Source organism: Micropterus salmoides, unplaced genomic scaffold, assembly GCF_014851395.1.
Source record: "Micropterus salmoides isolate LMB-PRFRI ecotype aquatic unplaced genomic scaffold, ASM1485139v1 Ms_hic_scaffold_10, whole genome shotgun sequence".
In the NCBI taxonomy this organism is placed as follows: Eukaryota; Metazoa; Chordata; class Actinopteri; order Centrarchiformes; family Centrarchidae; genus Micropterus; species Micropterus salmoides.
This window is the reverse complement of record NW_024040041.1, coordinates 17,582,558-17,606,322: the sequence shown is the minus strand read 5'-3', so window position 1 is coordinate 17,606,322 and position 23,765 is coordinate 17,582,558. Positions and strand designations below refer to the sequence as shown.

Here is a 23,765-nt window from a genome sequence, read left to right as displayed (position 1 = left end):
AGGGGATCGGAAATAAAAAGGGAACTTGTCTTTCGTCAGTGCGCCCGCCTCAGTTATAGTGATAAACAAGCTTTGGTAACACAGTGCTGCCACTTTCAAGCCTAGAAGACTTTCTTTTGTTAGTGTATTTTCATACAGGTCTCCTATTAAATCGATTGGGTGGAGGATGAAGATATTTGAGCGCTGACTGGTCATTTCAGTTCTCTCGGGTGCAGTTTGGCAGCTTTAAAAATGCCTAAAGCAGTTATAACACATTGTCTAATTTCTATGTTTAGTTAATTTTAATAGCAGTTTAAGCATCTTATACTAATGCATCTATTAATTAACAACCAAACATGATAGCCTATGTAATAGGCTACAATTCAACCATCCAATGTATTTGTTTCTCATGAATAGTGCATCAACTGTTGGAGGAGGAGGAGATCCCACCAGCCTCTCTTTATAAATAAACAATATAACTGCACAAGTGGATTTTATGCGCTGTTACAGTAACGTAGATTTGAATTTCCAGACATCCCTCCTGCAGTCCAGTACGCACGGGATAAACCCCAACCTCTGTGCAAGGTCTCCACCTCCCCCCTCCCCTCCTGACGTCATGCACTGAGCTGAAGCTATTGCACGAAAAGAGCTTCTCGCAGCCGCACTACTGTGAATATCTCTATGCTCATAGCCAGGACTGTGGATTGTGCAAAGGAGGGATTGAGTGAGCGAGAGAGGAGGAGTGCTGGAGGGAATACAGTTGGATTTGGATACAACTGGAAAACTACCAAGCGCGCACCGAGCGGAAGGCACATCGACGGGTGCGTAGCCAACATTTCACCTACTCCCCGTCCCCTGCGTTCGGATTCAGGCGAGATGGAGCTCCCTGCCGCCGGAGAGCATGTCTTTGCGGTGGAGGGCATAGAAAAGAAGCGCATCCGCAAGGTAACAGAGAGAGAGCATGGTTGCAAAAGCAGCCCGGACCGTTGAAATATTGCGTTTGACATGAGCTTGAACAATTTTGTTTTCTCCTTCTCCACCATCACAGGGCAAGATAGAGTACCTGGTCAAGTGGCGAGGTTGGTCACCCAAGTAAGTCTTATTGCAACATTTACAACATTTACCACTGCGATGAAAAAAAATGCATAGCCTAATTTTGCAAGAAAATTTAAGTGTTGTTACTTAAAAATGGCATAATTATCAAGGGCGTGCGCGAACAGTGTATGTATGTATGTGTATGTGTGTGTGTGTGTGTGTGTAAACTGGGAGAGCGCGGTCGGTATGTGTTTCAGTGTATCCGTGGATGCCTTCACTAATTTATGCGAGGGAAGGGGGTAGGCACAGCCATGTAATCCCGTTTTAATTATTTCTGCTCTGCCAGCGAATTTACGAGACAGTGGTGCTAAAATGGCCGACTGTATGTTGGTGCTGGAGAACCGTTTGGAGGGAACATACTATTTATGTTTGACATGTTGCTGTGCAGTTGCATGTCTTCATGGTTGGTTTGCCGCAGCGGGAATGTGGCTAATCAATGTTATTCAAATTTATGTTGAAGGAAAACAAACAAAAAAACAAAATCTACAAAAACTCGTCTTTTGGCATAAAACTGGAGGTCTGCCATACCTGTGCACTCCACACTTAGTGCATAGTAATGGCGAAGACATGGGAATGTTGTGTGTCTGCTTGAAGTTTGCACATGACAGCAGCTTGACAGTTGTTTGCTCTTCTCTGCAGATACAACACATGGGAACCAGAAGAAAACATCCTTGACCCGCGTCTCCTCGTGGCGTTTCAACACAGGTGAGAGAAAGATGTGGACTTCGGACAAGGCCGCTACAGCCTCCAGTTCAGCCTCCAGTTCAACCATGACCATATATGGGCATGGGAGGAGGGGCGCGCCAGTAACTCTATCACTGCTTCCCCCCTCCCCCCTCCTCCCTGCAGGACTGTCTCCTGGGGAAAAGGCTGGGGATGTGGTAGTGAGAATTCCTAAATCATGCTAATGGAAGCATGCATGGATGTATGTTCTGGTTCTGAGACGTAAATTGTAACAAATAATCATCTTATTACCTGATTTTGTGTCATGAGTCAGAAGGCTCAACACTAGCCATGACCCAGTTTCACAAAGAAAACTGAAGTAGATGCCTTTTTTGCCAGAAGGTGCACAATGGACCAATGAAAATGGAAAAGCAATGCTCCCCTTGTGAATCAAATGACAATATTTGTTTGCCATCACATTTTTTAAGCAGTTCATTTGCTCTGCAACTGTAAAGCCTTAGCAGGACAGGTGCTGAATTAGCAGCTGAGCCTCACTGTTTTCGTTTAGGGTGCAGGACACAAGCACGGCATCTTATTGTCGTTTCATGTGAGGAGGCCAAACTGCTACCTGATGGGATTCTCGTCACTACCAGTATCAGGCTCCTTTACTTTTGTAGGCTGAATTCATGTTGTGTTTTCCATTATAGAGAGAAAGCTGTTTTGATTTTTATGTTTATCTTCCACCTTTGTTTTTTCTATTTAATGTTGTGGAAACAGAATATCTCAATCTCGGGTCAAGAGGACGCTTAATGGAGGCCTGTAAAATAATCAGAAACACATAAATGTCACTCTCAGAGGTTGAGATGTTAATGAATACAAATGCTGCTGTCATTTTAGCCCTGTGGCACGTGCACAACAACATCTTGTCTGGGTTGATGGACCCATGAGGCCTGTGAGATCTACTCTCTCTGTGGGCCATCAGGCCGCTCATGGGACTGGGTAAAGACGCCATGGCTGGGGAAAGGAATTCGCATTTCTGAAAAGGCTAATTGACACACACTGCTCTCCAGCATTTCCAGTGCACCACTCTCATATTCCCCAACAGCCTGCCTGCCTGCCTGCCTGCCTCTGTGTGTGTGTGTGTGTGTGTCCCTGGCTCTGTGCTGATGGTCATGGAGTGCTGCCTCTGCGCTGTGTGTGTGGATTCCTCTCTGCTCCCAGAGGATGGGGGAGGGGATCCGACAAGGGAGGCTGTAATTGCCAAATCTTCTGTGAATAGGGGTCACCCCGTTGGACGCTGTTTGAAATCGCACACATTATAGCATTAAAATGTAGTTTATTGTGGCAATCTTCTGGCAGCTCTGATAGTTTGAACATCTGTAGCAAGAACAGCCTGGGTTTACGCATGCCTGGTGAAGCCTGTGTGCAGCCGGCCTTCACCCACCGCTGTTTATTTATGAGGCAATGATGAGTCAAGGTTTATATCAGGGTGCTATATTTCACAGACAGCAGGCTGCTTGGTATAGTTGGTACAACTACAATAACACGATTGGCTCGCTCCTCCCTCACTAAAAACTGTTCCAAGACATGTTTGTTAATAGTCTGATATTTATCGCTTTACATTGTCAGAGTGTAGGCGTTTCGTTGCACAAGGCATGTTTTCAACAGCAGCATCTATCCCAGAAGTACTCCACAATGCTGTATTTATCCCATTTCATCCCTACCTCATGACCCTAATTAGAAATTTAATGTAAGAAGAGGAAGGGCATGCTGAAGGAGGGTGGATGTTTTGAAAGACAAGGAGAGAGTCTCCCTGCTGAAGCCTTAATTGAATTTCTCCAGGATAATGAGAATATGGAATGGGCCGATTACCATGGAGAGCTATGCAAATAAGGACCATAATGCTCTGCAGCTGGTCACATGTGGGCATTCATTAGTCCTCCAAGTCAAAATTCCACTTTTGACCTTGAATAGGTAGAAGAAAATGAACAAAAGCTCCAAATGTTTAACCTGTAATTTATGATATCATTAGATGTAGATGTAGAAGGGTGAAGCACTGAATGTCAAATGAGACAGAAGGTAAACACGGTGAAAGAAATTGTAATTATCTTTTGTTTTCACAGAGAGAGGCAGGAGCAGCTGATGGGATATCGCAAACGGGGGCCGAAACCAAAACATCTGTTACTGCAGGTAATTATCGTCTTCATGTTTGACGAGTCATCACTGACAGTTTCTGTGGAAATGTCCTCTATTTACAGAGCCTTCCTGTAAGTGTCACTCTGTGAGAGGCCAAAAGGGGAAGGGTCCTGGCAGGTGTTTTAAGGCTGCCGTCATTATGGTCGTGGTTATTTATAGAGAGAGAGGGGGGTAAAAGGCAAAGAGTTGATTGGGTTCTACAGCTGGATTTCTCTGCACACTCATCTTGAAACCGGCTTTGTTGCCTGAGGTTACGCAAGCCTTGCTTGAGTGCACTGGTTTATCTGCATGTTCATCATTTCTTTATGCTAAATAGCGTTATACGCAAAACACAGTTCCTTGCTCTTTAAAAAAGAGGGCTTATTATTGTAGGGTATGGTATTTTTGCGCAAAGTGAATCTGTATCAGGAGAATGTTTCCTTTCATTTCCCTGTTTGCAAATGTTTCCCCAAGACAAAAATAGATGACTGTAAGTAGCACAGGCCTTTACAGGACCGTATATTCTGAGCCAAATGTGATTATATATTTTGAGAGACTCGGAGCTGATTGCTATGCAGTGTCACTCCTTAAGAGGCATACCACTCTGCCAGAGTCACACGTGGCCAGCAATCAGGGATAAAGCGTGACATGTCTGGTGGCACTTCTCTGACCCGAGGTCACAGCCAAAGCGTCTTGAGCGTTCCGCTGCAGTGCCCTTCTGACGGCCCGAGGGGTCAGTCTGTACAGGAGGAGGGGGATGGCATGAGATGGTGGGAGGGAGGGAGGTCATAAGCTGAGCACGGATTGGATAGTTTCTTTCAATTTCTGATGGGCTTCAGCATCCTGTCAACTTTTTACAATTTTATCTGATTTTAAGCGTGCATAAAAGTCAGTTTACTGGCCATGCTCAGCCTGTAAAAATAGTTGTATAAATGACTCGTGTAGCTCTGGAAGAGATTTTTCAAGTCTGAGAAAATAACTGAGATGATGTCATGGTAATGTCACCAGGGTTATCTTAGCTTGGCTTTAGAGACTAAAAATTCATAACCTAAAACCCAGAGTTACAAAATGGGGGTATGGAGATTGATAGACATTGGCATTTTCCAGGCAGGGAGGTTAAAACACAATGATGCAAGTGTTTGCATTATGGGTAATGTAGGATCTGGTCTTTAAAGAACTTTATATGTACTCAGGACTTCTGGATATCTCACCCTGTGTTGCTTAGATTTAGACCTTTTTTTAATCTGTTGCTTGAGTACTCACGTTTTCTTTATTTATTATTATGTTTATTATTATATTCTTGAGTTGACAGTAAGATTTTAAGGTGAAACAGATGAAATGTTAAACTTTGTCTCTCGTCTATTTCTTTAAGGTACCCTCTTTTGCCAGAAGATCCAGTATTCCTGCAGGTTTCGAGGAATTATCTCAGGATGCAGAGGGTAGCCTCAAGTCCGATCCCATACAGGTCCAGCGCTCCCAGCCTCAACACTACCAGCTGAACAGCAAGAAGCACCATCAGTACCAGCCCAGCAGCCAGGAGGTCCCTGCTGACCTGTTAACCAACAGCAAGAAGAAGTTCATCTACCAGCTCAATAGCAAGAAGCACCACCACTATGAGCCTGACCCAAGTATGTACGACGCACAGGCTTCTAGGCTCAAAGAAGTGGTCAAAGTTCAGGAACAGGCCAGTAAACCAGCAAATCCTGGCTGGAACTTACCGCTGGCCCTGCAGCAGAAATGGGTTCGTGACAAAGACACAGGCTGCTTGAGCAAAGTGAAGGAGTTGGCAGTGGAGGTGAGGAAACCGGCTGTTAAAGACGCTGAGAGCGAGCATGCCCTTAAACCCAATCCTAAAGACGCAACCCTGCCTAGCGCTATTAGTAGCAAAATGAAGATAATCAAGAACAAAAACAAGAATGGGCGTATTGTTATTGTAATGAGCAAATATATGGACAGCAACAAGGTTCATGGAGCAAAGGGTAAACATGGGGAATCATCAAGTGAAGGGAAACCCCAAAACACCAAACCGTCCGAGAACAATCCAGCATGCACAACCAAAATGGTGGTGTACCCGGAGAACGGTATCCCCAAAGAGATCTGTAACGGCAGCTCCCTGCCTGCCGCAGAGCATCCTATAAAGTGTTCCCCGAAGGACAGACATTTCTCCAAACCTTCGCCAAGCACAGCAGAGGAATACAACACCGAAGTGGCCCGTGGTCAGGCTGATTTACCGGATGATCTACCCCTTCAGCTGACCGCTAGCTCACCCCTGACGTCCTGGGCTGTTGACACCAACATCCAAACCCTGACAGCCGTCGACCAGATCAGGATTCCTTCTTTTCCCAATGACCGCAAGCGAAAACTATCAGATCCCGTGGAGGACAGGAGCATTTCCAAAACCTACCTGACTTCCAGAAGCTTCAGTGTCCCCAGCACTGTGGTCACGCCACCTCAGGACAAACCTATGGACCTCCACTGTAGTGGCCCACGCCACAGCAGCACATGTACATATGAGGTTATGGACTCTGGCAGCCAAGAAGAGCCGATGGACCTCAGCTGCCCAAAGACTAAGAAGCAGGTGGAGCCGGAAGTACAGGCGGAGCCTGAGCCTGCTGTTAATAACTCACCTCCTGTGGTAGAAGACACACAGCAATCCACAGAGAAATCTAAGGAAGCACCTATCAAAAAACTCTCCCCTTTTATGGGAAATATCATAATCACTGACATCACAACAAACAGTCTCACTGTCACCTTCAAGGAATATGTTTCTTTTTAAGAAACTGCTTGTAAAATGGGACTGCTAGTGACATATTGGATGATCCTGTCAATATGTGCATATGTAAAAACATCAGAATTTTGTATATGTGGAAATTTATAATTTATCATTCAAATTCAATATGTTTCCTATAATGTTTTATACTGTAACTCCTCTGTGATGTTGTAGCCAAGAAAGTGCCCTCGAGGATTTGAGCGAATGCATTTAGGTGGATGTATTCCACTGAAAAAAATCAGTTTATTTGTCATATGGAGCTTAATGGGATACTTTTGCTGTTGTTTGATACCTGTACCAAACTTATAACCTGAGATGTATGAGGGTTTATACATATTTTGTATGAATAATATCACTTATTTTGGTCCTAATAGAAGGTAGAGAGGAAGTCGTTGCATATATGGTGATCAAAGATCAAATTGAAAGCACTTAATTACATTGTCATATGTTAGTTTGTTTCATTACGAGTAGAGAAACAGCTGTTCTCTTTAAGTCTTATTTCACTCCAGACAGATACCCTCAGACTGAATTGGCATATTTTATTACATGTTTTGTTTGTGGCTTGTATTACAAAATATATTTAGCCATGACGTGCAAATTTAAAAAGCAGGTGTGTCGGAGAACAGTGTAAACACAGTGAGAACTGTGGGACGCATTCGTCTGTGTCAACAACCTCTAAGAAATGTCTTTCCTTTTGTCAGGTTTTTGTTTCGCCATTGAGACGCAACAAAGCCCTGAGTGAATATGCCGTTGCAACCTGATCTGTTACTTTATTGCACATCTCACCTTTGGAAGGGAATAAAATGTGACACACACGTACGTTCTCAAGGCTCAGTAACCATTAAGACAATGGTGTCATTTATCACACATGTGACTTCCCGTTAAGAAGACGTATGGATTCTTACCATAATAAGGTTGTGATTTATTACCTTATTGTTGACCTCCCATATTGCTGGAGTTACTTTAAAAATACCTATGCTAGTCTTGTTAGGAGTCTCCTAATGTCTCACAGATAAGCAACATTCATCTCATTTTGCTATTGAAGCTCATTATATGATCTGATTAGAAAAAGCTACCAGGCTCATTAATGAGTATGTTACACAGATTAAATGTGAGTTACGAGGCTGGTTTTGTATACTGTTTCACGTGATCCAGTGAGTGCAAGCTGTTTTGATTATGCTGCTGAAAATTCAAATGTCTAAGCTATTGGATGTAACCTACATTTGAGTCTAAATTGCCTTCCATGCAAATCTAATGCTAAAATGCTATAATAATAACAATGAGAAGTGCATATTTATTGACCTTTTAATTTGTTGATCAAAAATAATTACAAGATGTTTGTCTGCATCAGAAGCTGCAAGTGATTCCATTGAACAGCTTGTCCTTTTGTTGAAAGATATTTTCTCTGTCTGCTTTTTTTGTTCTTGATCTTTTGCTTTGTTTTTGTTCATCCTTTCTTGCACTTGGTTGAGAGTAAAAAACGATTGTTCTGAAGTATGTTCTACCACGAGTTGGCTGACTTGTTGCTGTTGGCAAAGCTTATTGGATGGTATGTTTCACAATAAAGAAAGAGAAGAGACCTCTTGACATGTTGTTGCCTTGATATATGGTGGGTGCAATGGTGGACATGTTGTGTGTTGATATTTTGGACATACTTTTTACTTTTCTTAGCCTAATGGTAAAACCTTTTTCTCGCATTACAGCTAAAGATTTCTGTATCATTGTCCATGTTCTGTGGTTGTTTTGAAGCCTTTCTGCTCACAGAGAGAATGAATGGAACATTAAACACTAGAAACACTAACTTGGTTGTGAACCATGAATAGAAAAACAGATCATGTTGCATAATCACAAACTATCCTGCACAAAGGACCCTCTGTATTGCATAACTGCACCGGCCACTTGTATTATGAAAACTTTACCCATGCATTATTTTTCTATTGTAGCTTGACCCCAAGCAGGAATGTACACACAACATAACAGAAGGAGGGCAGGCAAGGCTATTATGTAATTCTTGGATTCTAGCAAGAAGAAAGGCTTCATAGAGGCTAAATATTTGACCACCACATGGCTTATAAGTGTGTGTGCAGTCCAGCACGGAAGAGCATCAATTATATGCCATTTAAATACAATGAGTGTAATAGGCTTCATGGCATTTCCAGGACATTGTGTACATTGTTATAAAGTGTTTTCTCATCAAAAGGCGTGCCACTGTGACACAGCAATTCTCCATTATTATCATACAGTTACATTTAGATTGGCAAGTTCAGACAAAGACACAAGCAAAGCTTCAGATACACATTTGTGCATCAGCTCTTATGAATTAACTTTCAATACTGACCTGCCAAAGATTTTGTGCCCCTGTCAGTGTTTGAGGATCATTAAAAGGCCTGTAGCGCTATCTGAAAATGCAGGCAGAAATTGTTGTTTTGTTACACTGGAATCTCTAGCTGCTTGAAAGATTAACTGTTGAATGTTTTGAATGACAGAAAGGCCCTGGAATGTGGTGTGTGTGTGTGTGTGTGTGTGTGTGTGTGTGTGTGTGTGTGTGTCTTCAGTTTAGTCTTGGGAGTTGCCTATCAAAGAATGCAGAAACAGAAAATATTTAAGAGGAAAGAAACAAGACAGAAGGAAACATGGAACATCTGTCTATATACACATGTTGCTGCCTGGTCTGCTTCTGGGTCACTACACTCTATAAATAATCAATGCTATTTCTGTGCCCATTCTAATCAGATGGATTGTGGTAAAACATAAGATGCTATAATTTGCACCTATTTTTAAAAGAACAAACCTCTGTGAACTCCCCTCTGAGCTTGATTTTATCATTTATGAGTAATTTCTCTTAGAAATTGCCTCTGCAGTTGTCTGGCTTAGAAGTGCATAAAATCAACATTAAGACCAAAGAAAATTATTTTAATATCTTTGAAGGCCAACAACGGGAAGAGCACTAAAGCTAACACCACCTCATACCTTTACAGACCTCAAGGGATCTCATGGATCAGAAGATTTGTCGGTATTGCACAAAAGAAATCACAAGAACTCAAACACCCGTATATTTGTCTCAATCTCTACCTATAAACTCATTTTGACCCATGAAAACAGACACGTTCTCTCCTCTCCTTCTCTGGGATCTGGCTGATTAGAATTACCCGCTTAAGTGGGAGAATTAAGAGTTAATGAACTTTAAATCCAAATGTGTCTGACAGGGCACTTAATACTCGTACTAAATCTATTAATGAATAGATAACGAATGTATTTTCGTTGGTGTTTAAGATTTGTAAGCTGTATAAGTCTAATAAAGGCAGAAATATGACAACCAATCAGTTGCTCCAAACAGGCCCAGAAGTCTGTCTAAAACTGCCAACCAAAGACACGCATGACAGCATATTTTGTCAATTGCGAAACTCAGTTGGTATCAGTTGATATGACCGGAATTCCACAAATCTTGAACACACACAGCTCCGCATGTCTCTCTGTGTATGTTTGAAGGCTATAGGCCTTTCATGGCTTTGCACCAACTATGTGAGTCATGCACCATAGGAACCTGAAACATCGTAGAGTAAGGGGAACATATTTATAGACCAAGTGTGATGTTTCACATTCCCCCTTTATCAACGTGCCCACGGGCAGCCTGCACAGTGTCGGTTTCATCTCTGTACACAGTGCAGCCTCACAACATCGGGGTCGTGTGGCTGATTTAAAGCCCTGTTTTGACCCGATGGAGGCCTGCTGCTCAGAAAATTTAAATTTAAATTATTTTAAAAAAATTAAAAAATGGAAGGGGCTTCTATTCATTATGGATTTGATTTGTTGATTTCCTGGATTTTCTTTCCAAACATTGCTGCATTAAACAATGGAAATAGCCTCAGTGGAGCTTTCTTTGTCGTGAGAATCCACCTTTATGCATACAGAATTCAGAGTCCAGAACCCAGAATAGTTATAGTATGAGACATGGGAGCTCGTGCTGCGGTCGGGTGTATCGGGCTGTTAAAAAGGATGCTTTCTAATTCAAAGCATGCGCTGAAATATGGCACATCTGCAGGTCAGAGCCGTGCGGCTTCACAGTTTCTCGCTAGAGGTTTTTCTTTCTGTGTGAGCCACCTTCAGCAGAAAATGTCGCCCGGTAAGTAGGACAGTGAACAGCGAGCTGTGTGCAGCAGTTGCCCAGAAACCAGAGAGCCAATAATGTTCTCACAGAGCCAGCACTGTTTATTCATGTACGGCTGTCGCCATTGCGGCTCCTGTAGATTCACTTCTCACCGACTCGCAGCCAAATATGGAGAACCGCAGCAGTCTGCGTGAGGCTGCCTCTTGTCCACAACGCGCACTAGGCTTCTTTCTCTCTGAGCACAAACATTGCAGGCTATAGCCATTATAGTACCGACAGGAAATGTCGGTCTTCAGGCTATGACTATCAAAATGGTGGTTCATATTTCGACGGCAGCCACAACGCATCTTTTGTCCTCGGCGCGCCCGCCTTTGTCTGCTCCACAGCAGGGAAATTTTAAACAGACAGATAGCAGCAAACGAGTCATTAAGTATCTTTTAGCCTACATGATTTAGAATGAAGACGGACAAAACGACAGACTGCCTCCCTGCGTGGGTTCCGATTCCACTTTCCACATCTGCAGTAGCCTAGCTGGCCCCGCATCCAATTAACCCCATAAACAATTAAGATTAATTAAAAACGTATTTTCTTTCATTTGTGTCATTTATGGTAAATATTAAGTCAGGCACTCATAGTTTACACGACCCAATGAAGAACGCAGATCAAGAAAAAAAAAGGGAGGGAATTGAATGTGTAGGCAACATTTTTCAAAAATACCAAGAATTTCTGGTAAATTCATGTCGATTGACTCTGAGGATTATAACTAAGAAATAATTAAGATGTGGTCTTTTAGCTGTATCAACCTGTGAAAGCTGCAACGTCTTTTAAAATCGCCACAGTGGCCAAAAGAAATTGCTGTTGGTCAACGGAAATTTCTGTCCTGCAGACAGTTTGTTCACAGCCTCAACAACCATTTCGGTGATGGATGACTGATGCGGAGACTTTCAACCTGCATTATTCATTTGGTGTATAAACTCTTACCAGCCAGCTCAGGCTGCATCTAAATGTTTGTGCTCATCTACATGTTTGTGCAATTAATAAATAGACACAGTGGGAAACAGGAAGAGTTAGAATCTGCACAAAAAAATAATATATTTCCAGTATTGAGCCCATGCTCTTTTGTGTTTAGAGGTTTTCTTTTTTTAAATAATAATTTAATTAACATTAACTGGCATCTATTTGACCTTCCGTTCAGCTCAGTTGAAAGGGTGATGTTGACAGGAATAAAGACTTTAAGATTAACATACACTGATGTTTCTATTGGCAAAATGTAAGATTGTGGCCAAATGTATTATTATTTTATTTTATTAAAATGTATCATTTAAAATGAATAGCTGATGAGTGTAGAAAATTGCACCTGAGGCCTGCAAAAAAAATTACAAGCACTGGAAGTTAACAGCTCCGCACTTCCCTCCTTTTTTCCTCTCCATGTGTTTGTTATTAATTTGTGTGATTAATATTTCGAGTGAATATTATCAACATTGCTTGGCAAAAAATAAAAAAATAAATCAACAATTTGCTGCTGGCTGCAGAAATACGCACATTTTAAATACAATTAAATCATTTAGTTATTACAAAAACAATAAATGAACATAACAACAATAATAGGTTATATTAGACTAATATTATCTCAACAGTTGTTGGTTAAAAAATGATTTCACCACTGCCAAAATCTTACAAACAACAGGTCTTTATGGTTATATTTATACAAGAAGAAATGAACATTAAATTCATTAAAATCTTTATTGTCTATAGATGCATAAAACATTCTTACAGAAATAGACTTGGATCTCAATATTTTGCCGATTGGTTTACACAAACCAGAGACAGTTCAGCAGGTTTGAACTATTAAACTTTTGCCAAACTTCATCCTCTGTTGGCAAAGCAGACTCTGTCCTGGTTGAAGTCCATTAAACCAAAAATGTTCCACCTTGGACCAATGCTTTCAGAAATTCAAAACTCAGCTTGAATAACGTCATGCAATCCCTCAAATATGAAATATTTTGGGTTTAAAGGCTTTGAATGTTGTGCTTGTTTTTGAGTGAAGACATCGACATAAAAGCGGTCGTTTTGGACCATATTTGCTTTTCATAATATTATGAAATATATAAATATAATGATTCTAAATAAACCGACTAGCCTTAAATGTTTGCGAGCAATAGAATGAGCTCGTGCGACAACAAAACTATACAGTCTCTGGAATAATCATTAAAATCCAACAGGATTTTTTTTGCTCTCAGTTTTTGTTATCAACACAATCTTTTTGCGCCACACACTGAATTATGTGCGCAGACATTGTGTGCTGACCCAGCGTGCGTAAAATGTCAAAGCGCAAAAGTCCAGTTACGCATGGTGCGGGCTCCTTTCTATTGATATTCAGCACCGTGAACCTGAAACGGGCCGAAAGTGTAAATAAAATTGTGTTGTCGCAGATTGTATTAAACTAGTTATTTAAAATAATCAATCAAGAATAAAGACTAATCCTAGTAAAGTTTGTCTGAGAGGAAAGTTTTTACCTCTGGCATCCTCAATATGACACACTGTATATCTGATCCTTTATGTTCCCATCTGGTATAGGCCTAGTTTTTATGCAGCGATTTGTATTTGTGAGAATATTCGTTTATTTTATTGTTTAATTATTCATGATTTTACAAGTATAGATAATATTATATAATATGTTTTGTGTCAAATTGGTTGTGCATGAGGATTAAACCTCTCATTCTCCTCTCTCATCGGGTTAATGTCTTTTTATTCTTTTTTTCTTATACAAAAATCAAACATTTTTTTCTTTTGGTTTGGACTCTATGGACCCCTCTCGGGAACCTCAGGGGGTCCGTGGGTCCGCTCCGGGAGCCTCTGACTCTGCTTGTCCCACTGTGCCAGACATTCCTGTACAGCAGCCAGAGCAGCGGGGCTCCTCCCCCTCACTCAGAAACCCGGAGCACGTAGCAACAACTGAGCCAATGTGCTCCACCGCGATCCGTCCTACCGACTGCGGTGCCTGGCAACAGAAAAAGACGTGATGACGTCCTCTCCAGATTGCGTATTATGGGATGTGCGGAATTAAACAACCCGAAGAGGACACGGTGAAGCCAAAAAAATAATAAAAGAGACAGAAATAAACGAGGCGCATGGTGAACCATGGAGCTCTCGGCTGTTGGTGAGAGCGTCTTCGCAGCCGAATCCATCATTAAACGTCGGATCAGACGGGTATTCGCTGTTTTTACCCACAGGCTGTGCCTGAACACCTATTACGCAACCATTTGTTTGTGCAGCGCCGACAGGCGATCCTCTGATAACCTGAATGTATTACGGGTCTGTTTTGCAGGGTCGCTGGGAATATCTCGTGAAATGGAAGGGTTGGTCTCAGAAGTGAGTATAATAGCCGAGGCTGTGAAGGACAGCGCTCCATCCTGGTCGCTCCGTACAACTGCACCACCTCAGACTCTTGTCGTTACTCAGCTTGTTGATGTTTTTATCATATCATCTGCTCCGTGTGCTATGGTGCAGTTTGCTGTGTGTATGGGGGCTTGTGTGCTCCAGTCAGGGGTTGTAAATGTCCGAGTCCCAGCCCGCTGGGATGAAGTCCACACTAGCTTTAGCAATGGCTGGGTTCACCACGCACCACTGCCCGCTACGTAGTCTGTAATTGCAGCGCACGCAGCAAGATTGCTTTGATAAAAGTGTTGCGTGACACTTGATCCGCTCAATGAATGGTAACAAACACCTCTCCTCTTGGCTGTGGCGATATAGGTACAGCACTTGGGAGCCGGAGGAAAACATCCTGGATGCACGTCTCTTCGCTGCCTTCGAGGAGAGGTGAGGCTTTGACAGCACAGCAGTAGGCCTCTCTGCACAAACGAGACGGCACGGCGCATTCCGTGCCACAAAATACATCCTTATAAACAAGACGTTTAGTGTAGATTTGATTCATAAAATGTTATTTTTCGTAATGGAAGCGATAATAAGCGTCGGTGGAGCGAGATGACTCCATTTCCAGTTCAAATAGTTGCAAGGTATGATGTCATTTTTTCCAACCTCAAACAGGTTGTCTGCTTAATTCTGACACATTTCCCATTTTAATTCCATTTATTTTTAATAAAAACTGTCTTAAAAACTGGGGAATCTCACTCCATTGGCAATGTTTGGACCTTAATTCGAAATGCAACTTTCCGAATTAATTATGGACTGAATAAAAAATATGTATTTGTAAATGCGTTATGATGAATCATTTGATGATTTTTTTTTATTCAACAGGGAGCGCGAAAGGGAGCTGTTTGGGCCGAAAAAGAGGGGTCCCAAACCCGAGACATTTCTCTTGAAGGTGGGTGAATCTTTGGAAGCACACTTCTCGTCGTTTCATTTAATCTTTTCTCACCTTTATGAGGCGGTAGGCTACAACTGATGAATCATTTCCGTGATATGACAGATAGGCCTACGGCCTTATTCATTTTGAAACGGTGTTGTCATTCAGACTTAGGCTACTTGACACACTTGTCATTCAAACTAGTGGAATGAAAATTGCAACCCAAAATAGAATCTTGAATTTACCCCCGTGAGCATGCGGTTAAGTTGGGTACATTATACTTTTAAGCATCCTCAATACACTTTATATGTTTTATGTCTGACATGCATTCCTTAAAAACAGACCAGCATCAGGACGAGGCCTTGAAAGTTCAGTGTAACCAAACAGACCTCCAGCTGCTTCTTAAACCTTTAAGTTTTCTCAGGAGACTTCCAATTTCCATCTCTGGGAAACTTCTCGTAAATCTTGTTTTCTCTGTACTCAGGCCAAAGCCAAGGAAAAGACATGTGATTTTAGAAGAGAGGCTCCCAGAGGGATCCAGGTTTCCTATCCAGTCCCGGAGCCTGTCATAACACCGAGGGCCCGGGAGGGTCTACGCGCCGTGGTTCCCACAATCTTCCCACCGAGCGCCGTCAACAGGGGCGAGAGTGTCCACATCCGACCACCGGAGCCAGAGAGGAGGCCCAGACCGACTCCACCAGCTGATCTGTCAGTCCAAGAATCCGCCCGGGTCCCCCAAAAAAGAGGGCGCAAACCGAAGCTGCATTTACATTATAATGAAGATGACAGAGGCAGCTCAGCGGAGCCGGACCCCAAACGGAGCAGGCTACTGGAGCAGCCGGGGTCTCACGGTTTGTCCAAAATGCCCCGACGCTTGCATCATCACGGAGAGACGTCAGATCACAGCCTTGTCCAGTTGACCAAGAGGTTTCAGGAGAAGACCACGATAACACCCAAATCCAGCAGCGAGCACAGACACGCTGGGTTGTCTTACAGCTGCGCATTCAGTCCAGATGTGCGTGATCAGGGGGCACATAGGACTAGTTGTGTGACCAGGATGTCTATTCCTCAGCCCAGAAAGACGAAGATGTCTGCAGAACACCAGCATCAGGCGAAGGAGTGCTTTCTGCCCCGGGGACAACCTGCTGTCATGTCGACACAGTCCGAGTCCATCCAAGATTCATCCACGCGACCATCCTCGTCCTGGACCCCCTGTTTCACCAACGTGGACTCTGTGACTGTGACAGACGTCACCATGAACTTCTTGACAGTCACCGTGAGAGAGAGCAGCACAGACAAAGGCTTTTTCCGAGAGAAAAGATGAGTAGATGCGCTTTGGCCAGACTAGGCTAATGTATGTTTAACAAGCTACTAACAGGCCTACTGTAATATTATATTTTTCTATGTAACATTCAAACGTGTACATACATATATTTAATACGCTGCTGAGAAAATTAAAAAAGGAAAGTGACTTTGTGAGTTTAAGGGGTGTTTTGTTGCGGTTGTTGCACCCAATGTGACTGCTTTCATCTTGTCAAGATTATCCACATCCATAAAGGTTAATTTTGTCTTTTGGTTTCACCAGAAACTGTTCAGCCACGTCAGTCATGTCTTCAGTCTTCAGGTGTTCAGTCATGTCTGTATATATATATATATATTGTGGAATGTATGGTAAAAAATATATGTATATATATTTCCCAAACTATAGTAGGCTATTAAGAATGTTTGTAGGCAGCAGGGTGTTGCCAAATAATCAAACTTCCACTTGCCATAGAGTTGATATTTGATTGCAGGATTGCAGGACTCATATTTAACATATTTAAAAGACCTAAAGAAATTATTCTTTCGTCCTAATCTAAAAATGTCTCATGATACGGCTGAGTATGGTATTTTGTGAAGACTTTACTGTCATGTGCACGGGTCATGCACATATCATGTAGCTGATAATTCCCACTGAGCAAATTTTTGTTTGTATGTATCATTCTAACAGCGATTTGTGGACAAACGCATGCAAAAAATTAAATAAAATTAATTTGTATTCATTTAAAAATAGGCTATTCTTGTCACACTACAACTGAAATACATAACGCATTGTTTCTTTGACCCCACCGGTTCAGACAAGGAGGGCCTGATCTCAAGTGGAAGAAATCCCGCAATTAATTTGCGTTTACGTTTATTTGGTCTGTCTTTTTTGGAAGTAGCAATTAAAAAGCATGTGAACCAAATCTCATGAGAGTGAGTATATATCTTAGAACTGTGGAGCTTTGGTGGGCATAAATACCAATTAAAACGTAAAATCATATTATTCCTGTCTCATCATTAATACCATTCTCTTCATTATCGCCATAATTTGTTGTACGTGGACACATTACAGACCGAAAGACTTCAGGGGGCAAGTTAGGCCTTAAAGCTGACAGCGAGTCAGAAGAGAGCAGTTTTAATTTCACTGTAAATGATTTAACAGGACAACTGAGTGGCATCAGGGAACCGTTTGACTGCTGCATGGACACAACATGGAGACTGCAGGGTGGCCCCGTGTCGAGTTGAGAGAACGGAGGTATATAATATATAATAATATATATTTTCCTTTTTTTAATGCGTTAAACTGTCATTTTTAAAGGTCGACTTTTGTATAAGATCGTGTAGATTTCTTTTCCCATCAGTGACATAGCCTAATTTTGACAGCACGCACTTTGTATCACCTTGATCCATTAGGCCTACAGTAGGCTATATATTGAAGGATCCAGTGCTGCACTGCGCCAATAAAGAGGCCACTTCTTTCAGGCACAAAGCCTCCATTCATTTGACTTTGCTTTGTCTCTCCGGGACACATGACCCAATCTGACCATCCGGTATTCCTGTGAAGAAACTCCGTCTGGTTTCTGGCTCATCAGTGATCGTTTTAAAAGTGAGACGGCTCAGACCACTGTAATGTCAAGCTGCGTACAGGCTAATTTGACTGACTTTGGCTGGGGTTGTAGTTTAATGGAAACTGAAGGTCAAGAAAAAATTTCTACAAATGCATTTTGAGCCAAACTCATTAAACTCATTGTTGCAATGCCTGAAATATATCATATTGTCAGTCATCACAGCCTCAAATCCTCAAATGTTTTGTGAATCTGCGTGTATTTTCAGATGTGCTGACATGAGATTAGATCCCAAACTTCAAGATTTAGTGACTTGAGCAGCAAAGGCTTTTCCTGCAGCTGAGACAACATCTGGCCAACTTCTCCACATGAGTGTAATTTACTCAACGACATGCTCATCAAAAACACTTTGATGTGATGCAGCCTGAGGGCCTACGTATATAAACCAAACCTGGAGAGAAGCTGCAGCCTTCAGCTCTTACGCTCCACGGAGTTTCACCTCCACAAGATGTCGCCACCAGCGAGACCTTGAAAGGGTGCCAAATAATTTTTTTTGCACAAAGACCCTGCAGGTTAAAACATAAAGTGAAACTGCTCATCCGTGGTGGATTAATCATTGGTGAAAGCTGGTTCCAATTTGAACTCGTGTTCAATATGAGCGGCTGGTGAGTTACAGCCTCTCCCTGATGTCTGTCTCTCTAAGCCGTGAAAGCCAGCGGGAAGACTGTAGTTTGTCCTCCAGATGTGGGGGGGTTTGTGCGGTGCATCATCCCGCCACTAGATGAAGCTCACGCACAGAAACACAGACTCTTCTGTAGCCTTTCCCCTTCATTTTTTTCAGTTTGCCTACTTTTGAAATGACCTTGGCGTAAAGATGATTTTATAACAGTCAGTGATATCAAGTTGGACTTGATGTGTGCACTTGTGGAGGAGATTTGGTCAAATTAGACTGAATTCTATTATTTTTACTTAATTTTTGTATGTCAGTTTTGCTATTTTCATGCAGAGGAAAATGTAGTCTATGATAGAACTAAAGTAGGCTATAACAAATCTCGGACAGCATCTGGAAGTGAAGGAATTGTTTTCGCAGATGGCTGAAGGCTTTTCAAACTGTTGAGGGCAAAACCTGCAGCCCCCAACAACTGGATCAGTCCTAACGAGAGAGAGAGAGAGAGAGAGAGAGAGAGAGAGAGAGAGAGAGAGAGAGAGTATTTTAGTGAAGCTCAATCAGCGCGGTGCAGCAGAGCGCTTTCACTCTCGAAAACTCACAGACAAACTTTAGCCATGCACCGCTGTCAACTTCTTTCTTTCTTTTTATCGTTGTGTGGGTGAAATGTTGCCAAATGTGATTATTTTATTGTACGTGTTGGGACTTCAGTCGCGACACTGCGCGGCTGATCTGTGCAACTGGACTGGAAGGTGAGGAACTTGATTTCTGCAGGATTGTTGCAATTTAAACAGGGACATTTATACAACAGTTTGAGGGGCAACCAGCCAAACTATTGTGATGGCTTGCCTAATGTTAAGAAATCATGTAACTAGCCTATTTATATCTCTGCTTACTAGGTGTTGTGAAAACTTAATTTGATTCGTTTGACCACTTATTTCAAGAAATGAGCTCTTGATGATAAAATTATTATTATTATTAACCTATTAACATTAAATACTGCAGGGTTGGTGCTGTTAACATATGAACATTTACTAATGAAATATTAACATTTAAAACTATTACCAACTGAAAAGGATAAACACCAGCTAATGGGGTCTTTTACAACCTGACAACCCAAAATGTGTGTGCCCTGCTCTATGAAGCACTAGTAAATGATTTATTAACCACTGGTAAACCCATTAAGTGTGTATGTACAATGTAATCCATCTCATACATATAGAGGCTACACATCGACACATGGAAACCTCTAACATGGTTGAATTATTAATGCCTCTGTTTTCTCACTGGATCCAGCGGTTTTGCAGCTGCTGTGGATTCCAGGATCGTAATCCAGGTGCGGCTGCGCTGTACAGAGGGCTCGGTGAGGTGGATATACCCAGGCCAAGCGCTCCGGGTGGTCCTGGAGCCCAACCTGTCCACCACACGGCACACCACCGTCTGCATCAAACCGTCTCCCTCTTTCCACGGAGCCAGCGTGTTCATTGAACGGGCCGGGGAGCTTGAGCTCCTGGTGACTGACGGCGGGCTGCACGAGCAGCAGGTGTTCTGTTTCCGGACAGATGGTCCGCACAGGCCCGCCATCTACCTCCAGTCCAGCCCGCAGAGTGATGGACCCTGGAACAGGCGCACGATGGGCTTCTTATATGAGCTGCTGGGCAACCGGAGTGCTGCACCCAACCTGGGCCACAGCGGGCTTCAGAGTGAGCAGATCCTCTCAAATTATAATGTCCTAAATAGATGCATCAATAGTCCTACATGTTGTACCACTCCGACAAAGCAAATTAGTAGACTATAAGCTGTAATAAATGGCATTATTAATAGTTCATAAATCATTAATTTAAGATTTATAAATCAGTTATTAGCCATTATTATTATTACGACAACTTTTGGGGTGCAAGGTTGTGAAAAATCCCTTTCAGTGATGGGACTGCATGACCACTTCTGGAGAAGGGCTGCAGAGGATGGCCAAAATCCATTTATTAATGACATATTAAGTATTAATTAATATATTATTAACAAATAGAGAGGATAGGCCTACACATCAACATAAGGGATTTTCACAACTTGGCAACCTAAAATACGCTCTTATTTATGGTTTATAACTGATTATACTATAAATTTAAAGCCATGCATTGCGGGCCAACCAGTCCTTTTGTCCTGGAAAAAACAGCAGTTACAGACCAATCATGACTTGAGCATGCAGCTGCTGGTCAGTCTTGTGTTTTGTCTGGCTGTCTGGTTTCCATCGGGGGGACAAAGCAGCGAGGATAGAGCAGACCACAGGGCGACTGAAGGGCACCAGGCCAAGGGACCTGAATTGAGACTGCAAATACTTTGCAGATTCCTGAAATGCCTTTTCATTGTGCATGTCTGTTTATTAGCATTTATCCATGTGTGCGGGCCTGTCCCAATGTGGTGATGTCACCCTGTGTCCATAATAGACAGCTACTGGTTTGATCTTTTCTGCATTGCCAGTCTGGCAGAAGCATTTGACTCCTGCAGTCTCCTGCATTGGCATGGAAGTCATTCAATTAGGTAGATACAATAGGAGTCAAAGATGGGGTCAGGCCTAGTAAGGGATTTTTTATCTGGAGGCAGTGTGGTGGGGCAGAAAGGAGCAGCATTCCTTCATCCAACCCCTGGTTTCTTCTCTCTGTGAAGTGAGGAGGGAGATGACTGGAGCCGGTATGTGTGTCAGATTTTAGGTCAGTGGAGTGGTAGGGAGGAGAAATGGCACCCATCTATCAATCAGTGTCACAGAGCTTTGTGTCATGCATGGCTTGGGAGAGGGGGGTTGCAGAGAAAAATGGGAAAATTAGAAAATTTCACTGGATGCAGGTTTTCATCATCTTAAATGTCATGTCTCATTTTCTGTACTGATTTCCTCTACTCACAGCTTCATGCCGACCCTGCAATGACACAGAACTCCTCATGGCCATTTGCAACAGTGACTTTGGTGGGTATTTATATGTAATATGTATTAGTTATATGGATCAGTTACTTACTGTACTATTTAAACACATTGACAGAGCACCAAGAAATTCCTCCTATGATATATCTGAGCCATAAAACAATGCAATGTCAGGTAGTAGATGAAGTGTAAAAAAAACTGCAGCAGAATATGAATGAGATTTGGTCTGAGCAACCATTGTGAGATAAATGGTGGATGTAAAAGGGCATAAAAGGCCCTGGACATAAATGTTTCCAAATGAGAGTGAAATGTGAAGCAATAGTTGCATCAAAACAGGCAGAAATGTGCAATAAATCGCAGTTGTTGAAAGAAATTTAGTACATTTAAGTATTGTACATAGGATAAAAATGGATGTACTTGTATTAAATTTTTTTTCATTGTATTGTATTAAATTTTTTTTCATTGTATCCAACTTTATACTCCTCTACATTTAGTTAACTAGTGTAAAGAATATTGCAGTTTTTACTATTTCACAGCTACACTTATTACAGTTCGTCTGGACATATTTACAAAACCTAAAATGATCATTATAAAATATGATTCAGTGTCGTAGGTCATAGCAAGAAATAAGCTCTATTTTGAATTGCCTAATGCATGTAGGGTAAAGACATGGTTCTGCTCTTTGTGTTTTCAGTGGTCCGAGGCTCCATCAGGAATGTCTCCCATGACTCTGAGCGTCAGACCTCGTTGGTGGAGGTGTCAGCAGTGAGGGTGTACTGGCAGCGCAGTGGGGTGTTTGAGCAAGTGGCTGTTACTGGGTCACCTCGGCCCTTCCCGTCTTGGCGTGGACGCATCCGCACACTCCTGCAGTGCCATGTGAAGCCTGGGGACGGAGAGTTTCTCTTCACGGGGTCAGAACACTTCGGGGAAGCTTGGTTAGGGTGTGCCCCACGATACAAAGACTTCCTGTCTGTCTACCAGGCCGCCTGGGCGGCACATCGGAATTCCTGTGACTTCCCGTTAGACTGAGGAAGTGTGTTGTGTTAGCACTTCTGAGCCCTACCAGCCTTTATCCACAGGCATCCTCACCCCTGCGCTGGCAAGCTGGCATCCAGCACCACCAGCAGGGACAAAGCTGTTGAATTGCTGGTAAAAAAAAAAGACACATTTGGAGGAGCAGAGCAGGGGCCAACAGCAGGGCCTCCTGAATTGAGGCTCAGAGAGGGCCTGCCTTTGTCTCTCTCCCATCACTGCCCTCCGTCCTGGGAGACGAAGAAGGGGTTGGATTGCTGATCTCTTTGTGCTTCTCTCCACATCAACCGTCGCTCACTTTGCTGGCTCTGTGTGACAATTGCCCTTTGAACTGAGGTGGGAGGGAAGACTGGAGCATGGCCATTTCTAATTAACAGCTAGTCCCAGGGAATAGACTTGTACATATATGATTGTTATTTTTATTCAGACTCCTCTGTGCTAAAGCTTCAAAACCTCTTTGCTTTGTCTGTTGTATGATCACCTTTGAATTAAATGTTTTTGCATCAGGATTGTTATGATGCAAAATAGATACCAAAAAAGATTAAATAAATAAATACTAGTACTGTACCAGTGATCACAACTTTTGCCATTTAATTAAATGATGATTTGCTACATTGTTTAATTCAGGGGATAAAAGGCTGTTTCTTCGGTTTTAAAATGAGGAAACTTATCAGTTTTCATGCCGATGCAATTACTTCTGCGAACATTTTCCAATTTTAAATCAGAGACTTCATGAAATCTTGAAACGTTTGTTAAAAGCTTAACTTGATTTAGAATGTTTTTCGTCAGCAAGACTGGATATTTAAATATTTTAATGTAAAACATTTGCATCAAACAAATGTTTTCCAATTTTGATTTACCCTTTCATCTTGAATATTTTAATAAACAGTACAAAAATGAACCTTTGATATGTGGATATGTGGCATACAGCACAGTGATCAGTATTTTTTTTTTTATTAGAGACAAATCTACAATTCATGTTGTGTTTGTGAAAATGTAATTTGCTGATTTTTTGAACAGAGAATCTACTCAGTTGATACAGCTGTGGGTCTGATGAAGTGAACACAGCTCATGAACAGTGCATAAAATTTCATGAGGTCCGCTAGTTCACAAGTACGCCCTGGCTCCTTAAGACTCTGTGCTAAAGGCTTAAATGAACTAACACCCCCATTTCCAATCATATGCTGTA

At 42.2% G+C, this 23,765-nt stretch overlaps 3 protein-coding genes across 3 annotated transcripts; all 3 read left to right on the top strand.

Moving 5' to 3' along the window:
* Positions 1 to 608: 608 nt before the first annotated feature.
* Positions 609 to 8,269, top strand: cbx4 (chromobox homolog 4 (Pc class homolog, Drosophila)). The gene is made up of 5 exons (XM_038699695.1): positions 609 to 924; positions 1,028 to 1,071; positions 1,714 to 1,779; positions 3,861 to 3,927; positions 5,285 to 8,269. Exons 1-5 carry the CDS (start codon positions 661 to 663, stop codon positions 6,686 to 6,688), a joined length of 1,845 nt encoding a protein of 614 aa, XP_038555623.1. The 5' UTR covers positions 609 to 660; the 3' UTR covers positions 6,689 to 8,269.
* A 5,510-nt stretch (positions 8,270 to 13,779) lies between these two features.
* On the top strand, positions 13,780 to 17,146 carry cbx8a (chromobox homolog 8a (Pc class homolog, Drosophila)). Its single transcript, XM_038699861.1, has 5 exons — positions 13,780 to 14,000; positions 14,119 to 14,162; positions 14,544 to 14,609; positions 15,048 to 15,114; positions 15,581 to 17,146. Exons 1-5 carry the CDS (start codon positions 13,932 to 13,934, stop codon positions 16,418 to 16,420), a joined length of 1,086 nt encoding a protein of 361 aa, XP_038555789.1. The 5' UTR covers positions 13,780 to 13,931; the 3' UTR covers positions 16,421 to 17,146.
* Positions 17,147 to 18,963: 1,817 nt separating this feature from the next.
* On the top strand, positions 18,964 to 23,465 carry LOC119889031 (meteorin-like protein). The gene is made up of 4 exons (XM_038699881.1): positions 18,964 to 19,382; positions 19,927 to 20,333; positions 21,530 to 21,589; positions 22,239 to 23,465. Exons 1-4 carry the CDS (start codon positions 19,297 to 19,299, stop codon positions 22,571 to 22,573), a joined length of 888 nt encoding a protein of 295 aa, XP_038555809.1. The 5' UTR covers positions 18,964 to 19,296; the 3' UTR covers positions 22,574 to 23,465.
* Positions 23,466 to 23,765: the final 300 nt, after the last annotated feature.

Coding starts and splice junctions, on each gene's coding strand:
- cbx4 (XM_038699695.1), top strand. CDS start 661: ATGCTCATAGCCAGGACTGTGGATTGTGCAAAGGAGGGATTGAGTGAG. Junction 1,072..1,713: donor TGGCGAGGTTGGTCACCCAA/GTAAGTCTTATT, acceptor TCTTCTCTGCAG/ATACAACACATGGGAACCAG. Junction 3,928..5,284: donor CAAAACATCTGTTACTGCAG/GTAATTATCGTC, acceptor TATTTCTTTAAG/GTACCCTCTTTTGCCAGAAG.
- cbx8a (XM_038699861.1), top strand. CDS start 13,932: ATGGAGCTCTCGGCTGTTGGTGAGAGCGTCTTCGCAGCCGAATCCATC. Junction 14,610..15,047: donor TTCGCTGCCTTCGAGGAGAG/GTGAGGCTTTGA, acceptor TTTATTCAACAG/GGAGCGCGAAAGGGAGCTGT. Junction 15,115..15,580: donor CCGAGACATTTCTCTTGAAG/GTGGGTGAATCT, acceptor CTCTGTACTCAG/GCCAAAGCCAAGGAAAAGAC.
- LOC119889031 (XM_038699881.1), top strand. CDS start 19,297: ATGTTGCCAAATGTGATTATTTTATTGTACGTGTTGGGACTTCAGTCG. Junction 19,383..19,926: donor CTGTGCAACTGGACTGGAAG/GTGAGGAACTTG, acceptor CACTGGATCCAG/CGGTTTTGCAGCTGCTGTGG. Junction 20,334..21,529: donor GGGCCACAGCGGGCTTCAGA/GTGAGCAGATCC, acceptor CTCTACTCACAG/CTTCATGCCGACCCTGCAAT.